The sequence below is a fragment of the Erythrolamprus reginae genome, chromosome 1, assembly GCF_031021105.1.
Source record: "Erythrolamprus reginae isolate rEryReg1 chromosome 1, rEryReg1.hap1, whole genome shotgun sequence".
In the NCBI taxonomy this organism is placed as follows: Eukaryota; Metazoa; Chordata; class Lepidosauria; order Squamata; family Dipsadidae; genus Erythrolamprus; species Erythrolamprus reginae.
The window spans coordinates 197,228,315-197,248,284 of NC_091950.1; the positions used below are offsets into that span (position 1 = coordinate 197,228,315).

Below are 19,970 nucleotides of genomic sequence, written 5' to 3' on the forward strand. Positions count from 1 at the left end.
TAGTGGATTACCTCCCAAATGATCCATGAATGAGGTTTCATTGTGGTTTCATAGGGGATAAGCAATTTGTCATTTACAAGTTTATAGATGCTCATATTATTTCCCCTGTGGGAGGGAGCGAGTCATCTTTCTTTATAATAAAATGTTTATCCATAAGGCAACACAAATAAATTCAATACTATTCCTTTGTCTGCAATAACGTTATGATTCAATTAGCTTGCACTGTAAACATTCACGCGTTCATATGTTCTCATTTCTCTTCCTTATTTTATCTGCATATAAAGGTGGATGTGTTGTGCTTGTAAAGATGTCAGAAAGCATAGAAAAATAGAGTCGGGAAAAGAAGGTTTCAAACTGTGTTATAGAGAGTATATATCACTATTAGGTCCTGAATTTGGGGGAAAGTCTATTTCCCCAAGGGATGACTTGGAGAAGACTCCAACCACTTTAACAGGAAAAAAGTGACTCCATAATTTCGCAGCTCATTTGTTCAATATATTTCACATGGCTGGGCAAACACTCACAATGTGAAAGAGGAATAAGCAGAACCAATACCAATTGATTTTCTTCTTCTGTGGGCTATCAAGATGACGGCTGTTCTCCACCCACCCTTCTTTGAGTCCATGGCATTTGACATCTGAAGCCTAAAGGTGATTGTCTGGCTTTCTTCCCTATTCATCCTTAGCATTTCAGCTTGGTGAGAGCAAAAAGGTTTTTTTTTTCCTTTTTTTTTAATAAAAGAAAAGATTCTAGGAATTGAAAGCAGTGCCAAAGTGGAAAAGATCTCAATTCTGTTTACTGCCTGGCCTGGGGAAACCAGCCGTTTCAATCGAGGTGAGATATATAAATGTGAATACTAATCCTTTTGTATAATATGCTTAAATTAACATGGTTTACCTTGACAAGGATTTCTCAGTTAGACTAATGGTGTACCCAATGTGCTAAACTCAAATGTAGTTTGCTACTCTGTGGCTCACTGTTTTGCCCAAATCCAGTCCCTGAATTGCTTTTCATGCTCAATTATTCTTTTGAATGACCCTTCATTGTCCTTTGGCTGAAGAGAAGAAAATGAGGCTGAGAACGAATCATTCTGCTGAAGCTTCCAACTGAGATCATTCTGGGAAGATGATCCGCTCATTCAAACTCATAATCCTCATTGGTATATAACCATTAGATTGTTGGGCAACATTTTTCCTCCCCTAGTATTGGGACAATGTGGAGGTTTCACGTTTCTATAGTTATCCCTGTTCTGATAACACATCCAAGCAGCCGGTCCTATGTAACCGATGGAGCAAAAAGGATCATCTGTAACACTGATAGCAAGGGAATTGGAGTGAACTCCACTGGTGCCTAAAAGCCAAAAATCTACTTTTTGAGTGGCTGAAGTAGAAATAGGGTGGTCCTTGTGTATTATTCCAGAGTTCAGACAATCAGGAGAAAGAAATTGAAGCTCTGGAAATAGTTGCTTGAGTACAAAACCATGAAAGGAATGGATAGTCCTATATTTCTGCCAGAATTGGGGGGGGGGGTCTCTTCTTTTTGCCTGTCTCAAGGGCATTGCTTAACAATCTCAGTTTTTCCTCTTAATGGATTTTCTCTGGCAAGAGAAAAGATGGAAGGAGAGGTAGACATGAAGGGAGGATGGACATGAGGGCAGGGTTACCAAAGGCAGCCAACATAACAATCTGTAAATAAAGCAGAAGTATTGCACAACAGGTTCGTTCAGGAATAGCTTTATGATCCAGCCTGCAGATTCAGGATAATCATTAAAGGGAAACAAATTCTGATCTAGCAAACCTCATCAGATAACCGGCGTAGCTCTGTGAAATGCAGTTTCACTCAAGACCACACATTCTTTGAGGAAGTGGCAAACTCCTATCAATGAGGTCTGCTGCGTTGTGCTAAAATGGTATTGCCATCAGAATCCAGATGTTAGCAACTGCACATTATTATTATTATTATTATTATTATTATTATTATTATTATTATTTATTAGATTTGTATGCCATCCCTCTCCGAAGACTCGGGGCGGCTCACAACAGTAATACAAAAACAATATAACAGTGAGACAAATCTAATATTAAAATAAAACATATCTAAAACCCCAACAATTTAAAACCATACAACACATACATACCAAACATAAAATATAAAAGCCTGGGGGAAGATGTCTCAGTTCCCTGGCGATAAAGGTGGGTCTTGAGTAATTTGCGAAAGACAAGGAGGGTGGGGCCCGTTCTAATCTCTGGGGGGAGTTGATTCCAGAGGGCCAGGGCCGCCACAGAGAAGGCTCTTCCCCTGGGGCCTGCCAAACGACATTGTTTGGTCAACAGGACCCGGAGAAGGTTAACTCTGTGGGACCTTATCGGCCGCTGGGATTTGTGCGGTAGAAGGCGGTTCCGGATGTATTCTGGTCCAATGCCATGTAGGACTTTAAAGGTCATTACCAACACTTTGAATTGTGACCAGAAACCGATCGGCAGCCAGTGCAGGCCGCGGAGTGTTGCAGAAACGTGGGCGAATCTAGGGAGCCCCACGATGGCTCTCGTGGCCACGTTCTGCACGATCCGAAGTTTCCGAACACTTTTCAAGGGTAGCCCCATGTAGAGAGCGTTGCAGTAATCGAACCTCGAGGTGATGAGGGCATGAGTGACTGTGAGCAATGACTCCCAGTCCAGGTAGGGCTGCAACTGGTGCACCAGGCAGACCTGGGCAAACGCCCAGGGTAATAATCATTTGGTCCCCTTGTTGTCTTGTAACTGCACTCACTTAGGGCATAGTACATGGCATAGGCAGTAGAAGATAATTCTAGCCGTGTCAAAATCTGAAAGGCTTGCAGAAATGTACCGTCCTAACATAAATGCCTATTCATAATAACAATAGGTCAGTGTTTTTGAAATAAAGGTGCTTGAAAGGAATAGAACATGCTCCAAATATACGTAACATCCAGATGCTGTGGCTTATGAGATAATATGTATAAGAACTTCCAAGCTTGCGGTTAATCTTTGTTATTGGAATTCATTTTCTACACCGAAGCCTGAGGTTTTCAGAAGATTCTGAAGACATTTGGGACTAATTGACTATTTTATGATAAAGAGAAACAGATTGTATCAGGGAAAGTCAAGGACATAGCTCCAAAATTATAAAAACCAGGAGAAGGAAAAGCTTCAAATCTTAACTGTGTTTGGAGTTTTCCATTTGCTGAAACAAAGAAAGATCATATCTTATAATGAATATATTGCAATGAGATAATGGGAGAGAGGGAGGAAAAATGGGAGGAGAGAGGAAAGGGAGAGGGAGAGAGACAAGCAGAGAGGTAACTTTCTATAAAGCAAGTCAGCTATTCTATGCTTAAATTAAAAAGGTGCAGGCATGCCAAATATATAGAAATAGTGACATTGTTATACCTTCTAAAATTCAGAGCTATCCTGCTTCGCACTGAATTTGGAAATTTACTGAACTTAAAACTAGTTTTAGGAAGTTGGTTTCTGTGCCTTCCATCTGAACTTGACATTGCAAAACCTAGAATCCATCGGTTCCTCCCACATATTATCTGTTCACAACAATGTCAAGTCACAGCTGCCTGTTCTTTAGCTGGTGTTCACCTTCATGCACATTGAGTTCTTCCAAAGAACGGAGGATGATGTGATGTATCAATATAGTACATATGTACTATAAATTAAATTAAAAATAAATAAAATGGTTTCTGCTAAACCCAGGGCATGTTTTTGCCTGAGCTTGGCCCCCGATGGACATTCTTAAAAAATAAACATGGTGGCAGGCTGTACTTCAGAACTTATATGGAAGCATGCAATTAATTCTGATGAATTACAAAGGACAATTGTCTTGCTCTTCTAGATATTCCAGAAGCAGAAAAATTCTGATCGAGTGCTTTTAATAGGTTTAGAGTACTTTTATTGGGATGTGCAAAACTTTAAAGCTACTACTAAAATGATTACACAAAAGCTGGGAATGATTCATAAATGTATAAAGAAATTTAAAAAAAAATTTAAAGGTCATGTGAAAAAGATTAAACAACTAAAAGGTACAGGTAAATACTTGTTTTAAGTAAAAGAGAATGTTCAAGAAGAAAATGTCCATTAAAAAAGAATTGTTCTACAGAAGTAATTTCAGAGGTCCAAATGTTTCTTTCAACGCAGAACAAAATCAATTGTAATGGATTTTGGGCTGGTTTTTTTACACTCTACCTGAAATATAATGTAAAGATGAAAACAACAAATATTGTTACTTTCTGTGGGAAGCCATGGGAATGACCTTGGAGAAAGCATCCAGAAGCTATTAGGACAGCAGTAAATGCAGAAGAAACATAGGCTAAGCTCAAGAAGGCAAGAAAGCCTAAGAAAGAGACTGACTGAATGGATAAATGATGTTCATATAACTAAAATATGCAAATTGTTAAGTTTTGATAAAGAGGATGAACAAGTTAAAGACTATATGGTGAAATGGGATAAAATATTTGGTTATAATATATTGTAAATATGGATATATGGGAGAAATGTGGGGAACTGGGGTCAACTTTACTTTAAGAGAGAACTTGAATACAATGATATACCAATGGTATATGACACCAGCCAAACCATCAGAAATGTAAAAAGGAATATCAAATCAGTCTTGCAAGTGTAAAAAGAAAGAGTGGGATTTTTTTAAAATCAAGTGAAATGGATTTATGAGGAAGCAAAGAAATTTGGTGCAAAGCCATACAATGAAGCAAAAAGATATTGGAGACCAGAATCATGAAACCAGAATTATTCCTAGTAGGTTTTGTGGGCATGCACTTAGAAAAGAATTGTGGCTAATTTGGAAGCTTCAGATCAACTGTGAATGAGCATCATGAGGAAAGTACACACCAAAGCCTAAATGGCCAAGCTACCCCATACAAATAATACTTACCTACATATCCATCTTCCCACCCATGTTTAGCATATATTTCTTTCTTCTCCCTTACCTTCTGATCCACCTTTGTGAGATGCATTTCTTTATGGTGACTGCTTCCTGGTGGTCCTTTGCTACTTTTTTTTAGTATTGGAACTGAACCTCATGAAGTGGGTGGGGAAGCTCTGAGTGGAGAAATTGCTGAGACCAAGATAGTTGTTGAAAATCAAAACATGTTCTCTCTCATTCCAGGGCACGCACAAAACAATCATGGATTTAAGGTACAGCAAGGCAGATTCTGTTTTGTAATAGCAACAGCAATTTAACAGTGGAGACACTTACCAGAGATATGGGGGCATTCATTTTGTTGATTGTCTTCAAGCAGAAGTTAGTCAAAGAAATGTTTGAAATGCTTTAATCTGGATTTCTGCACTGAACTGCACTGTAGCCTAAATGCCACATTCTAGCTCTAGGATTTGAGTTCAGTTGCCCATGTCCCCAGTGCATGCCTCTGTCTTAAAAATAAATTTGTGCCAAAAATAACAAACATTACAGGGGAATTGTGATAAGACAAGCTTAATGGCATGCTTTGGGATGAGAACCGTAAAGAACTTGGGCCTCATGACAATTTATCCTCAAGGGTACATACAGTAGTTATAAGAAACGATCATTCACCACGTAACAGCATCCTGCTAATTAGCCGGAGAAGATGTAATTACACATTTGCTCCCTGAAATAATAATACCCAGATGCAGAAAGGTATGGATTTAATTAGCTGCCTCAATAACCCGATTCATCCCATTGCACATACATTTTTATGCATTTGCTATATGAGAAAACAATGTGAACACTTTGCCAGATTACTTGGGAAAGCATTATTGTCAGTCTGTCCAATCTATCTGTATTTCTTTGTCATTTAGCAGTGTGAACTGATTTTATTTTTAGCCACACTTGAAATAATCTTTTTGCCTCATGGAATGGTGGGAAATGGGCTTTAGGGGGTGGGTTTCTTGGGAGAGATGAGCGAATAATTCTGGGAATGTAGTCCAGGAGAATATATTTCCAGCAAGATCACCCAAGGCCTGAAGGTCATCCCAGTTGCCTAGCTTAAAGCAAATAGGCCAGTAGAAATATAGGAATGTGCTGGATGTAAATAATAACTTCAGTGACAATGGCAAAGACTCACATTTATATTGTGCAGGAGGCTTTTTTTTAAAACCAAGAAAAACACAGATAGAACATATATATTAAAAAAATCAAGTAAACTTAATTTTAGCTTTTTAAATACCTTCCAGAGAAGCCCTGTGGTGAGATGGGTGGCAAATAAATTTAATTTAACAATAAGAAGAAACTTGCAGAGAGCACCCTTAGGGACTACAATGGCTTGTGGGAAGGAACTATACAAATTTGTCTTGTAGTAAAAGGATATTTGGCCACACCCATCATATCAACAATTTGTGAGCATGCTTGTAACATGTTGTCAAAACTTAAAATGCCAGCAATGGCCCAAAGGGCTGTCAAATTTTAGGGTGAAAAAGAAAAAGAGAGCAAGATTAAGGGTGTCATTCACTATTTGAGCTAAACAGCTGTGTTGCACCTTTTAAAATCCACCTGAGAAATGGCAAGGGGCAAACATCCAATTCTCTGTTACTATACCTGTTTTCTCTCACCTGACAAGATGGACATTCTAAGGAGAAATATAAGTGGTGACATGACTAGAATGAATGGCCAGCATTGTTCACTACATATTTAACAACAATTATTAGCATTCCATAAAGAGGTGGCCAATTTTGAGCCAATTACCCTAGTTCAGAAGTTAATCGTCATCTTCATTTAACAACCCCATAATCTCTTGCGGGGTGGTCTGGGCAATATAATGGAGCTAGCAGTGTGTTTTACTGGCCGGATGCCCTTCCTGTCACCAATGCGGAACAAATATATTCTCAGTATGCCCAGAGACAGAAATATCTACCTCTATTAGGTTTGTGAGGCAAGAATTCCACCTCTAGGCCACTGCACCACTCCACAGCTCCATCCTAGTTGTCCCATGTTAAATGGCTAACATGGAAGTAACAAAATGAGGGATACATCCTATCAGGAAACAACGGAGCTAGCAACTTTATGATGCATTGCAAGATTGCAAAGAGACCACAGGTTTGCCATCAGTAAAGTTTTATCTTCCACAAGTTCCACAAGTACAACACATTTATCCCCCCTTTTTTTGTTTTGAAGAAGTAACTGGCAACTGTGCAATTATATAAAGTACATTTAGAGCAGCACCCAAAAAAAAAACCAATGTCAATCATTACTGAAAATAAAATCTGCAACTATCTGTATCTGATTCATTTTTAGTCACACTGAACCATGATGCAATGAGTATGGAAAGCCTTTTCATATATAAAAAATGTGTTGCATCTTGACCTTTAGACACATTTTAAGCCAAGAGGGTATAAGGCTAAAAATGACTAGAGAACTAAAAATTTGGAGGAAGGATGCAAACAAAAAAGAAAGAAAATAGGGAAGGGAAATGATTATCAAAATTAAATATTGCACACCACTTCCTCCTCAGAAAAGATTCCACCCCTACTCCGGGTTCTTATCTGTGGTCATATTGAAATAGGATGAAAATTATATCTAACCGTTACCATTTTGAAGCCTTACATATGCACTCAATCTAGTTTAATTTTAATTAATGAATTAATGAATGAAATGAATGAATGAATGGATGAAATGAATGAATGAATGAAATGAATGAAACCACCACACTATTACATGCCAAAGAAAGACATGCCATTTCTTTCTTTTTTTCTTTTTTGCTAAAATAATTGTTTTATTTCAATTCAGAGAAAGAGAAAGATTGGAATTACAACTTCAAGCTACCTGCACTGCTACAAAAGACTTAAAATATCTGATCATTAGGTTAATCTGTTGGCACTTGTTGAATAGAAATATGCATTGTAAGTTACAATTGATTGCAAAGAAGTTGATGCTTTTACTTGTTACTGATAAGGGTAAAGACCCTATGGTTGATCTTGTAAGGGCGAAGACCCCATAGTTCTCCAGGAGTGTTAGACTCAGACTCCCATTGCCCACAGTCAACAAGGTAGGAAGTTTTAGTCCAATAATAGCTGAATGACCACCCTCTCAGCTTTCTCAGAAGCATTCATCCAGATCCCCAACATTGACCATTAAACATTCCAGTTGCATATAGTGAAATACAATCAAAAGGACAGCCTGAAATGATAAAATGTGGGTCTACGCTGAGATGGAGGTCTGAAGATGACCGCATGTATTCCTATGACTTGGCAGCAATAATGAAAAGGAGGGAGAAGTATTAACAGAGGGCAAGTATGGGGTATCTTTGGGCAAGAGTTTAACAATTCTATACAGCTTTTCCCAGAAGGATTAAGACTTTCAAAGTAAGTCCTTCATGAGGTCTTTGTCATAGCTAATGTTTTAAAACAAAGCTTCATATAAGTGGTTTATTGAAGCGGAATTGACATTTATTAGCAAACCTACTCTAAAAGGCTGAATTCTCCTGGTATAATCTCTTTGCATAATCTAGGCTTCCATAAACAGTATGAGTAAGGAGAAGGGGGCAAAATCTTTAAAAATGATCGATTTTTCCACTTGCCAAATTGCAAAAATAGTTTGGTTTTCTCAGATAACAACTTTTAGAACTTATTTGCCTTTTTGGAACTTTATTTCTATTAGGAAAGGCCCATTAAAATCTTAACTTTTCTTAATACGTTGGATCCTAATATTCTTCACATTCACCTCATTCTTCTTTATAACTACAGGGTAATTTGGATTGTGTTTCTTAATACAACCTAAGAATTGTGAGATTTTGGGGGGGTGTTATTTTTTGTTTTTTGTTAATGGCCTTTCAGGCAACTTTTTTATGCATATAAAGAAAGCATTTGTGGCTTTCTAGACTAACATAACTGTATACAAAGAATTATCATGAGCATCTAATAAAATCAATTTGGCCATTCGAAAAAAGAAAAACGTTTGTCAATGTAATTCACAGATAGATGTTTGTGAATATAATATACCTTTCTTTTCCAAGTGTTTGTACTCCTGCACAATTCAAGAGGCAAAAAAATAAAAAATAAGGGAAGAAAACCCCCTGCTAACATTGGCTACAGAATGAACTCATAGTAAACAATAAAAGGCAACGTGCAATAGTGCAATTTCTCTTTTGCTGCTTCAAGAAGGCAAGTCTTTTAATTTATACAAGTCCATAGATTAGTTTTGGCCTCAAGGTATTTTTCATCTCAGTTGCGCCTTTGCCGTGGATTGGTGCTTCTCCCAGATTTGGGAGCAGAATCACTTTGTCCAGGCTCATTTCGGCCTTTGGCAGGATGACGGAGTTTCTGGTCCCAGCGCTGTAAGATTAAAAAGAAAAGGTGAGATTGCCACAAGGGCAGTTCAATTTTCTTACTAAAGACGTGATTCTCTCATCTTTTAATAAGTGATTAGATGTTTATATCAGAATTATAGTTCTATAATGTTCTGGTTTCTGGTAGAAATTTAGCAATTACAAATAACTCTTATTAAATGTCTTATATCATGAATAAAGAAACTCCATTTATTTCTCTGCTCTTCTGGAATTCAAACACATTTCATACACGCACTTATCTGTTGGTCTGTTATCTCCCTTGACCGCATTTCTCACATTCCTTCTCCTTCTCCACTTAACAAGATTTATTTTCCTAAATGCATGATCTCTAAAAACAGCAGCCCTGACTGTTAATCAAACAGAATACTTTTGCTTACTTGAGAGCGGCAAGAAAAACATCCATTTTTCTCATTGGCAAGGTTGAAACTCCACCCTTCTTCCCCACTGACCCCTTGACGTGCCAAATACATCACTACAGTATTTAACCCATTCTCTCCTTAATATCTTCTTCCAGACCTCTGTTCTCTACATTTTTGGGCCCTTCTGAATTTAGGGTTAACCCAGCGAGCATCTGATTCTCCTTCGCTAGATCCTGAACTCATAGCCCCATCCTGTGGCTGGCCTTCCACCTGTTCTACTACCTCTAACCCCCCCCCCCACTAATTCATAAACACTATCTGAATCAGAGTCCTCAATATCTTCATCATCCTCCAACTGACCAGGAGTATGTACAACATATAATATACAATTATGTGCAACAAGATATGCTATTATTGGATCTTTCATTTTATTTGTAGTTTAAGGGATTGATATGGCAACATTCTGGTTTTAAAAATTCTGTTCTTATGATCTGTTGTGATACACATCTATCTATCTATCTATCTATCTATCTATCTATCATCGCTCTATTATTGACCTACCTACCTACCCATCCACCCACCCACCTACCTACCTATTTGCTTTCTGCATTTGCTTGGTCTGTTGCTTGAAGAGGTTTCATTACCCAGCTAGGTAATATCTTCACTGGTGTTTGTTTGTACGCATGTATTTGTATGTTTGTATTTGTGTGTGTGTGTGTGTGTGTGTGTGTGTGTGTGTGTGTGTGTGTGTAAAATACCCTATAAATGTTTATAGGATTGTGTTTCTTTCTTGATAGTTTCTTGCTTAGGCTGTTGTTTACTGCTTGCTTGATAATCTGAATTGGAAGTTACTTGATTAGGGCATTGTTTACTGCTTGTTTGTGTGGTGTTGCTCCTGGTGTTAAACCCTCCCTGCTTATCTAGATGTTGATGCTGGAGAGGAGGCCTTCTTAGCTTTTTGTTTCCTTTTTAGATTTTTTAAATTGTTCTTTTGAATGAATAAACATGTAAATGTGGTTTATCTTTAATAAACTTCTTGATGGCTGATTCATTTGAGTGCCAACCTTCTGGAAATTTCTTAGCTGTTTGGATTTTGCTTGGTCTAAACACTAAAATGAGTTTTACAGTCTGTCCATGTGTAATGAGATTCAAGAGTTTAAGAAATTAAGGAAAACACAATGACACTGTCTCTTTTGAATAACATTCTTTTTTGGGGGAGGGTATAATTTTTTTATTGTTTTTCACATTTTACAGAGATTCCAATTTACATACCGCAAGTTAAAATATAATACAATACAATATCAAATGTCAAATTCTTAGTCAAATTAATCAAATTTTTCTAATTATTTATCCAATTTATTCTGGTATATGTGTGGTTAGTTCTGGCCCAGCTCCTGCCCCAAGGAATGTGCAGATGGATGTGGGGGAGACATCCACATGTCGCAGGCTTGTTTTGCTCCTGATGAAATCTGCCGATGAAGCCTCCTCTGACTAAGGCAGCATGAGTGACAGGGAAGAGGGGAGTTTGGCAGACAGCCCAGGAGGAGATGAATCACCTGTATCATCTTTGGATTCTGAACAAGAATTAATGACACATCCACGCATGCGTAGAGTGATGCATACGGTAGGAGACAACAACTAAAGGATTATTAGAAGAGAAAATGAGGCCACCTGTAGTTGGGTGGGGCTCCAGGTTTTAAGAGGCTTCAAAAAAACCCCAAGAAAATGGGAGCTGTATATTTTTCATGGGGAGGTGGTGGTGGGGAAATGCTGCTCTAGAGAGCAAGGGATACAACAGAGAAGGCATGCTTCCTCAGTTCCATAAGGTGACAACATTTAATTGATGGGTCATAGTTCCCACTCTGACTGAATGCAGCAAATAGGCAGAAACAACCAGAGATAGGCAGTCTCTCAAAAAACTAAGCCCTATGCCATGCAAGGTTCTGTAGGGGATGACCAGCATCTAAAATTAAATCTGGAAGCCAATAGGATAATCGACGTAGATCATTTAGCACAGGGAATCCCAACCCGCAGGCTGCGGCCCAGTACCAGGCTACGGCCTGTTCGAAACTGTGCCATGCAAGTAGTGAGTGAATGTGCATTTCCACTTGTGCAAATGGTGGACAAGTATGTGCACGCAAAGCTCCATTTGTGTGAGACGGAAAGGTTGCTGACCACTGACTTAGAAGCTAAGGCACATGGGCATAACCCAAAGCATTTGTTACTATTTGTTCTGAGCTTCCAAAGTGTCTTCAAGCAGCCCATGCAAGAGTGCATTGCAGTAATCTAAGCATGAGGTAACAAAACCATGAATGACTGTCAGCTAAGTAACTTACATCTACCTAAAAAAAATGCCACTTTCTTACCTATAGTTAGTTTTTCAGATGTCTGTACATTTTACTGCTTTTCCATTCAACCCTATTTGCTTTTATATTTTTAATCAAAGAGCCTCAAAGCTACCTTAGCCCACTTGAGTGCCATCGCATCCACTTTTGTCTAAAACTGTTAGTAAATGGAAAATTTTGGAGGACTTCATTCATAACTAAGAGTTTTAAGTTGTTAAGCAGTTTTAATGTTGGAGGTTAGATATTTAGGAAGAAGACAATGCAATTTTTTTTGGTCACAGAAAAAAACCAAATAACATGAGTAATATGTCATGTTTCCAGGCCACTTTGACCTAGAAAGTGATCAATACTATTAAACACAGACTGCAAATGGAAAGTTAACTCTTATCAAATGATAAATTGAAACAAAGATTTGAACTTTCTACTGCCTGTTTTTTTAAACAAATGGTTTATAACATGTCAAAATTATTTTTCAAGATATTTTTGACCCATGTATGCTGTTTTTAGGACACGATATGTAACTGTCCCTTACAGATGACTTCCTTATAAGGTGAGTTGGGAAACAATTACCTCTTTATGGCTTGTGGACTTTAATTCCCAGAATTCTGGGAGTTGAAGTCTATATGTTATAATAGGGCCATTTTCCCCAGTTCTAAGGCATTTCTGTTGACACATGTCTCTTGCTACCTTGTATTAACACAATGATTAAGTATTAAAAAGTGTGTGATCGTTACAAGAATGACAACATTTCATTTCATATCAAATCCACAGTAAGAGAGTTTTTCAAAAAAAAAAAGAGAGAGAGATTTTATGCACCCCAGTAAGAGATTAGTGCTGGTTACCAGTATATGTTGCTGAAGACTTTATGTTGCAATGAATATGATGGCTACACGTTCAAACAGTGATAAATGAGCGTGGGAAAGTGGACTGCGACATTTCCTTCTTTCAGCAGTGAGAGTAAGAAATAATCTGTGTTGCATAACAGAACAGATTTTAAACCCTGTTATGCAAAATGAATCTCTGGGCATAATGTCATACGCAAAGCTCAAGCGAAACAGCTCGCACCATTGTCCTCCTTACATTGCCAATTTGAAAGGATTTTCCCTGATTCAAAATAATCTTCCATAAACCAAGAAAGAGCAGGAGCATGTTCAAAGCTCAGCATGTTCTCTTCTGGTGTCCCCTCAAGACATGTACTTAAAAGTTCCTGACTTAATACTCTCTTAACCCCCATGGAGATGAATTGAGTGGACTATTGTTTTGTGTTTTGGCAGCAGTTTAAAAAAGAAGAAGACCAGGAGTAAAGACAAAGGAAGCCTTAGCAGTAGTGCTGACAAGATCTCCACAGCCTGTAGATATGGCCAATTCTCAACAGAAGGATAAGCAAACTGTGTCAGCGGTATTGCTTTCTTTTCTATTATTTCTTAACTATTTTGAAAAGCTTCAATCGAGTTGTTGCCATTACAAAAGGAAGTTTACAATCAGTGATATTTCTGTTTAAAAATACAGTAACTAGGTGCTTTTACCAGGATAAAGACAACTCTGAACAAAATGCCTTCTAGGAACAATTATCCTATATAAGGATATAGCAAATATCAATCCAAGAGCACAACAGGGCATATATGGCTCCTGCTTCACCTTCAATTTCAAAGTTCCCTGTGAAATCAAGGAGCTAGCGATGTTTTTTTACACAGCAAAACAACACTATTCTGGATCAAAATATACTTAATTACTCTGAAATCATCAACATTTAATCCCACTGGTACTGCTCTGTAACATAGATCTTAAACTAGCAATGCTTTAGACATCAACATGACCCACAGTTCTTCAACAATATATTCCAATTTGTAGCCAAAATTACAAAATGAATGGTCTGCACCGTGGATGGTATCAACGGTATTCAGTAACTGGGGTCAACTGCAATTGTCTTTAGGGTTTCCCCCTCCTACCCATTCTGTAATTCTTAAAAAGGATTTGGAAAGTATTTTGTTAACTGTTGCTTCCTTACTCCAGCATTCATTCTATCACTGACATTCCATTCGACCAAAAATTCTATTAATCAGTCATAATACATATTTCTTCATGTTTTTCCTGTTCATCTCAACATGGAGTACATCTCTAAGCACCGACAATTGATATACAGTGTTCCCTCGATTTTCGCGGGTTCAAACTTCACGGATAGCCTATACCACGGTTTTTAAAAAAATATTAATTAAAAAATACTTTGCGGGGTTTTTTCTATACCACGGTTTTTCCCGCCCAATGACGTCATACGTAATCGCCAAACTAATAATTTTTGCAAATAAATAACAAAATATTAATTATTGTTAATAAATAATTATGTTTATAAATATCAGGATCACTAAGTGTCTTATTCAATGGTGAGTACCAGTAATAATGGTGAGTAAATAGTTGTTAAGGGAATGGGAAATGGTAATTTAGGAGTTTAAAGTGTTAAGGGATGGCTTGTGATACTGTCCATAGCCAAAAATGGTGTATTTACTTTCGCATCTCTACTTCGCGGAAATTCGGCTTTCGCGGGCGGTCTCGGAACGTATCCCCCGTGAAAATTGAGGGAACACTGTATAGGTAATTCTTGACTTACAACTACCGTATTTTCCGGCGTATAAGACGGCTGGGTGTATAAGACGACTCCCTAACTTTTCCAGTTAAAATATAGAATTTGAGATATACTCGCCGTATAAGACTACCCCTCTTCTGACGCACACCAAATAAAAATGAAAAAAACCCCATCAGATTTGATTTCAATATGATAATAATTTTAATTCAACTGCTTATGACATGCAGGTGTTTAGCAGGAAAACATAAGACTGCTTGTCATCAAACATCAAACCTAACTACCTAACTACCTACCTACTTTTCTATCATTCCATCTTTCTCATCTATTTATCTCTCCCTCTATCTATTTAACTATCTATCTATCTATCTATCTATCTATCTACCTACCTACCTACCTATCTTCTATCCATCTATCATATATCTTTCTGTCGGTCTGTATGTCTATCTATCTATCTATCTATCTATCTATCTATCCATCCATCCATCCATCCATCCTCCATCCATCATCTATCTGTCTGTCTGTCTGTCTGTCTGTCTGTCTATCTATCTACCTATCCATCCATCCATCCATCATATATCTTTCTGTCTATCTATCTATCTATCTATCTATCTATCTATCCATCCATCCTCCATCCATCATCTGTCTGTCTGTCTGTCTGTCTGTCTATCTATCTACCTATCCATCCATCCATCATATATCTTTCTGTCTATCTATCTATCTATCTATCTATCTATCTATCTATCTATCTATCCATCCATCCTCCATCCATCCATCATATATCTTTCTGTCTATCTATCTATCTATCTATCTATCCATCCATCCATCCATCATATATCTTTCTGTCTGTCTGTCTGTCTGTCTGTCTATCTATCCATCCATCCATCCATCCATCCATCCATCATCTGTCTGTCTATCTGTCTGTCTGTCTGTCTCTAAATTTGTAATTGGCTTATAGCAGGACTCTGAGCAGTATACAATTTAATCAATGTAATAAAACGTTAAAACAAAATAATTAAGATTTTTTAAAAATGTAAAATAACATTATCAAATTACATTTTTTGTATGTGTGGTGGTGGCTATCACACACACGTAAAAAGGCTTCAATCCTTGTGGGGCCCACCATTTTAATGCTGTTGACTATGCCTGAAGAAATTTCCACCCCACTTAGCATAGCTAAGAATGCTGACGGCCCAAATTGAGGGAAAAACAAGATTAAGAATTGTCCTAAAATTCATTTGCAGTAACTAAACTTAATAAAGCATCAAACAGTCACCTCTTCAGGTAAAGTCAAGTGTAACCAGCTGTTGGACAATTAGTAAACAGGTTGCTCAACGGCCCTCCTAGAACTGACAAAGGCATTCAAACTGTCAACTGCCACAACCATCTTAGAATGGAACGTATTCAAATATGTGAGAGTTCTGAAACAGTTGCTGAAGGGGGCGGGGGAAGACAGGCATTTTAAAAAAAACCAAAACCTCTTCCTTTTATTTTTTCTTTTCTTCTTTCTTCTCCGCCTCGCCTCCGCTACTCCCGCCGCCACCTTTGCTCTCCCCGCTGGGCGAGAAGAAAGAAGCGGCGGATAGCTGGCGAGGCGCCGGCTAGAGGGCTGGACCCCGCCGCTTTGCCGCTGCCGGCTTTGCTGGGGTTGAGCGCCACGCCCAGCGGCAGGAACTGCGGGGGGGTAGCCGGCGTAACGAGCCCTTGCCGCAGCTATCTGCCGCTTCTTTCTTCTCTGCCTCACCTCCGCTACTCCCGCCGCCACCTTTGCTCTTCCCGCCGGGCAAGAGGCAAAGGCGGCGGCGGGAGTAGCGGAGGCGAGGCGGAGAAGAAAGAAGTGGTGGATAGCTGCGGCAAGGGCTCGTTACGCCGGCTACCCCCCCGCAGTTCCTGCCGCTTCTTTCTTCTCCGCCTCGCCTCCGCTACTCCCGCCGCCACCTTTGCTCTTCCCGCCGGGCAAGAGGCAAAGGTGGCGGCGGGAGTAGCGGAGGCGAGGCGGAGAAGAAAGAAGCGGCGGATAGCTGCGGCAAGGGCTCGTTACGCCGGCTACCCCCCCGCAGTTCCTGCCGCTTCTTTCTTCTCCGCCTCGCCTCCGCTACTCCCGCCGCCACCTTTGCTCTTCCCGCCGGGCAAGAGGCAAAGGCGGCGGCGGGAGTAGCGGAGGCGAGGCGGAGAAGAAAGAAGCGGCGGATAGCTGCGGCAAGCCAGCGGCGGGAGCGGCGGCAAAGCGGCGGGGTCCAGCCCTCTAGCCGGCGCCTCGCCAACTATCCGCCGCTTCTTTCTTCTCCGCCTCGCCTCCGCTACTCCCGCCGCCGCCTTTGCTCTCCCCGCCGGCGTATCCGGCGTATAAGACGACCCCCCACTTTGGGAAAGATTTTCAGGGGTTAAAAAGTCGTCTTATACGCCGGAAAATACGGTATTTGTTCAGCAACCCAGGGCCTTTCCCACACCCCATGCTCCACATAGCATTCGCAGTGGGAGAGTCAGGATTGCATGGATGCCTTGCTCTACGACTACTATAACTTATACCTGTAGTCCCAATTGTGGCCATATGTTGAGGACTACCTGTAAAGAGTTCTGTCAAAAAGAATCTGAAAGGAGAGCAAACCTGTTCCCAAAGTGCTGTCCCTAAAATTTAATCACGCTACATAATTATCCATGCTTCTTTACTCATTTTCTATAACATGTTTAATATTTTTACACCATTCTCTTTGAGGCAATTCTTCACCTCTAGCTTGGATTGCCTCAGTTTATATATTCATTTACAGATTTTGGAATTTGTTTTGGCATGGTATAATGAAAAAGAGATTCAGTATTGTATATGGTAGAAAAAAATATCCCTCTGTGGAGAAAGGAGTTGCCTGAGGCTGTATTCTCATTTAAGCAAGCTGGACAGAGAAGCATAATTGTTGTTTCTGAGTAAACAAACAGAATCCAGCAGCTTGTTTAGAAATGAGCCAGCCAGACAGCCAGACAGCCAGACAGACAGATAAAGAAGCAATAGACATCACGAACTCTGGAACAGTTTAAAAATGTATTTAAAACTACTTAAAAAACTACTAAGCTTTCGTCTTTCTACCAGGGAAGAGTTATATCTTATTTTCTATTGAATCACCCTGGTATATCCAAATAAACTACTCAAGACTCACTTATGCCGCCAGGCATGGGGGAGTTAAGATATTCCTTCCCCCTAGGCCATTACAAGTTATGCATGGTATGTTTGTGTGTATGTTTGGTTTTATAATATGGGTTTTTAGTTGTTTTATTAATTGGATTGTTACATGTTGTTTTTTATCATTGTTGTTAGCCGCCCTGAGTCTAAGGAGAGGGGCGGCATACAAATCCAATAAATAAATAAATATAAATAAATAAATATGGGAGGGAGTGTATTGCTTCCTTTTTGCCTCCTGGTCCTTCCGCAAGCTGAGAGGAGGAGAACCTGTGGCCTAGAGGTTAAAGCTACTTCCTTACAGGAAGACTCCCCAGGTTCAAACCCCGGTAAGGGTAGGGTTAGCTGATGAGAACAAAATAGCTTGAAATAGATCTATACTAGTCTCTCTTCCTTTTCATGATCAGGAAAAATATGTTACACATATAGAATATACTGTAGTTTGTCCGCTATAAAATTTAACTGCCTTGGGTATGGCCGCTGGAGGCGCTGAGAGGCAAAAGGTTTTATACTGTATCTCTTATTGAAATGTTGTGAGCCGCCCTGAGTCCACGGAGGGGTGGCATATAAGTCCAATAAACAAACAAACAAACAAACAAACAAACAAACAAACAAACAAACAGGAAGCAGTATGCTCTCTCCCATATTTGGGTATACCAGGGTGATTCGACATAAAAAACATATATCTGAGCTGCCGTCCCTCTATAAATACTGGTGGGCGGGTGTGGAGTACTGGCTCAGCTGCTGCAAGCAAGTTGGTTGGCTGTGTTGAAACTTCCTGATTAGTTTGTAGGGTAACACCTTCAGCAAAACTTCCTCACTTTTCTAACGCCTCAAAACAACAGGACATGAAATTGACTTTGAAAGAAGTAAATTAATTTCCAAAACTGAACACTCCCCAACAAAAGAATAATTATGGAAGCCATTGAAGTAAACACTCCCACAATATGAATAAATGTGATGATACCTCCCGCCTACCAGACATCTGGAAACTAGCCATAATCAACAAACAAATTCCAACCATGAAAACTGACACCAGACCCAGAACAACACAGGACACCACCACCAATCACTCTCACCAGACCAAAATCCATACTTACCCAACAGACAAAATATAACCACCACCCAGAGGCCAAGCTATGGCGGCACCTCCCTCTGACACGCACAGAAAGCAAACTGACACACACCATCAATGCATGGCCAGACCACAAACTCGGAGTCAAACCAAAACCTGGGATATCATACCACAGACATACATTACAAAACAGCTGACCAGTCTGCAGGCTCCAACTGCCACAACTACTGAGGATGTCACCCCTCATCTGCAAACATCAACTAATCTGCATACATCAACTGCATCAATTACTCAAGGTGTTACCCCACCAACTAATCAGGAAGTTTCAACACAGCCAACCAACCCTCTAGCAGCAGCTGAGCCAGCACTCCACATTCACCCACCAGTATTTATAGAGGGACAGCAGCTCAGATCAGACTTTCTTCACCCGAGCAAAGCCAAAGACAACAGCCTGAAGATGACGAGTGGGACCTTGTCGAAATGTCGCCAGGAGTCTATCAGCCTTACACAGGAAAAGACCCGACATACACACACACACACACACACAATCAAGGTCAAATGTGATTATGCAGTTAAATTTGTCTTACCTTTACTTTTTTACCGAGACGATCCTTCCACTTCTCGGCTATGGAGCCTTCCACTAAGAGTAATCTTTGCATTTTAAAGAAAAAGAACAACACTGGTTATATATAAAAAGCAAAATAGCTCAAGAAAGAAAAAGTTTTATATTCAAAGAGCAAATACAGTTCTATTAAGGACCACAACATGGGACCACTTAAGTCCCATAACAAAAGCCTACTTTTCCCATTTGTACAAATGTTTGTTAATGCAATCTATACTCATAGAAGGAAAGCTGTCTATGGATATATACAAGTACAAACAGTATGTAATACTACAATAATTTATCTGTATCCTGCCTTAACTATTCTGAATTTTAAAAGATGAAGAAAAAAAAAGAAACTGATGTATTGGGCCAGAGATTCACTTGACCAGATCCATACAGTCTCTGATTCTGAAACATGAGTTACAGCCAAGATCCCATTTTTTCAGAATCTGTCACTCAAGATTGCACCTGTTCTCCCCACCCATGTGCTAGAACTGTAACTTCAAGAATTTCCATCTAGAAAAATGCTGAAAATACTGAAGTGC

General features: G+C 39.4%; 1 protein-coding gene across 2 annotated transcripts in view; it reads right to left on the bottom strand.

Moving 5' to 3' along the window:
* Positions 1-7,686: 7,686 nt before the first annotated feature.
* Positions 7,687-19,970, bottom strand: part of FRZB (frizzled related protein) — a 30,958-nt gene continuing 18,674 nt past the window's right edge. For both annotated transcript variants that reach the window (XM_070731886.1, XM_070731885.1), the window contains 2 exons: positions 19,409-19,472; positions 7,687-9,281 (listed from right to left, as the gene is read on the bottom strand). In XM_070731886.1, the coding sequence (XP_070587987.1) occupies positions 9,171-9,281; positions 19,409-19,472 (175 nt within the window). In that variant the 3' untranslated portion in view covers positions 7,687-9,170. The remainder of the gene's footprint in view (positions 9,282-19,408; positions 19,473-19,970) is intronic.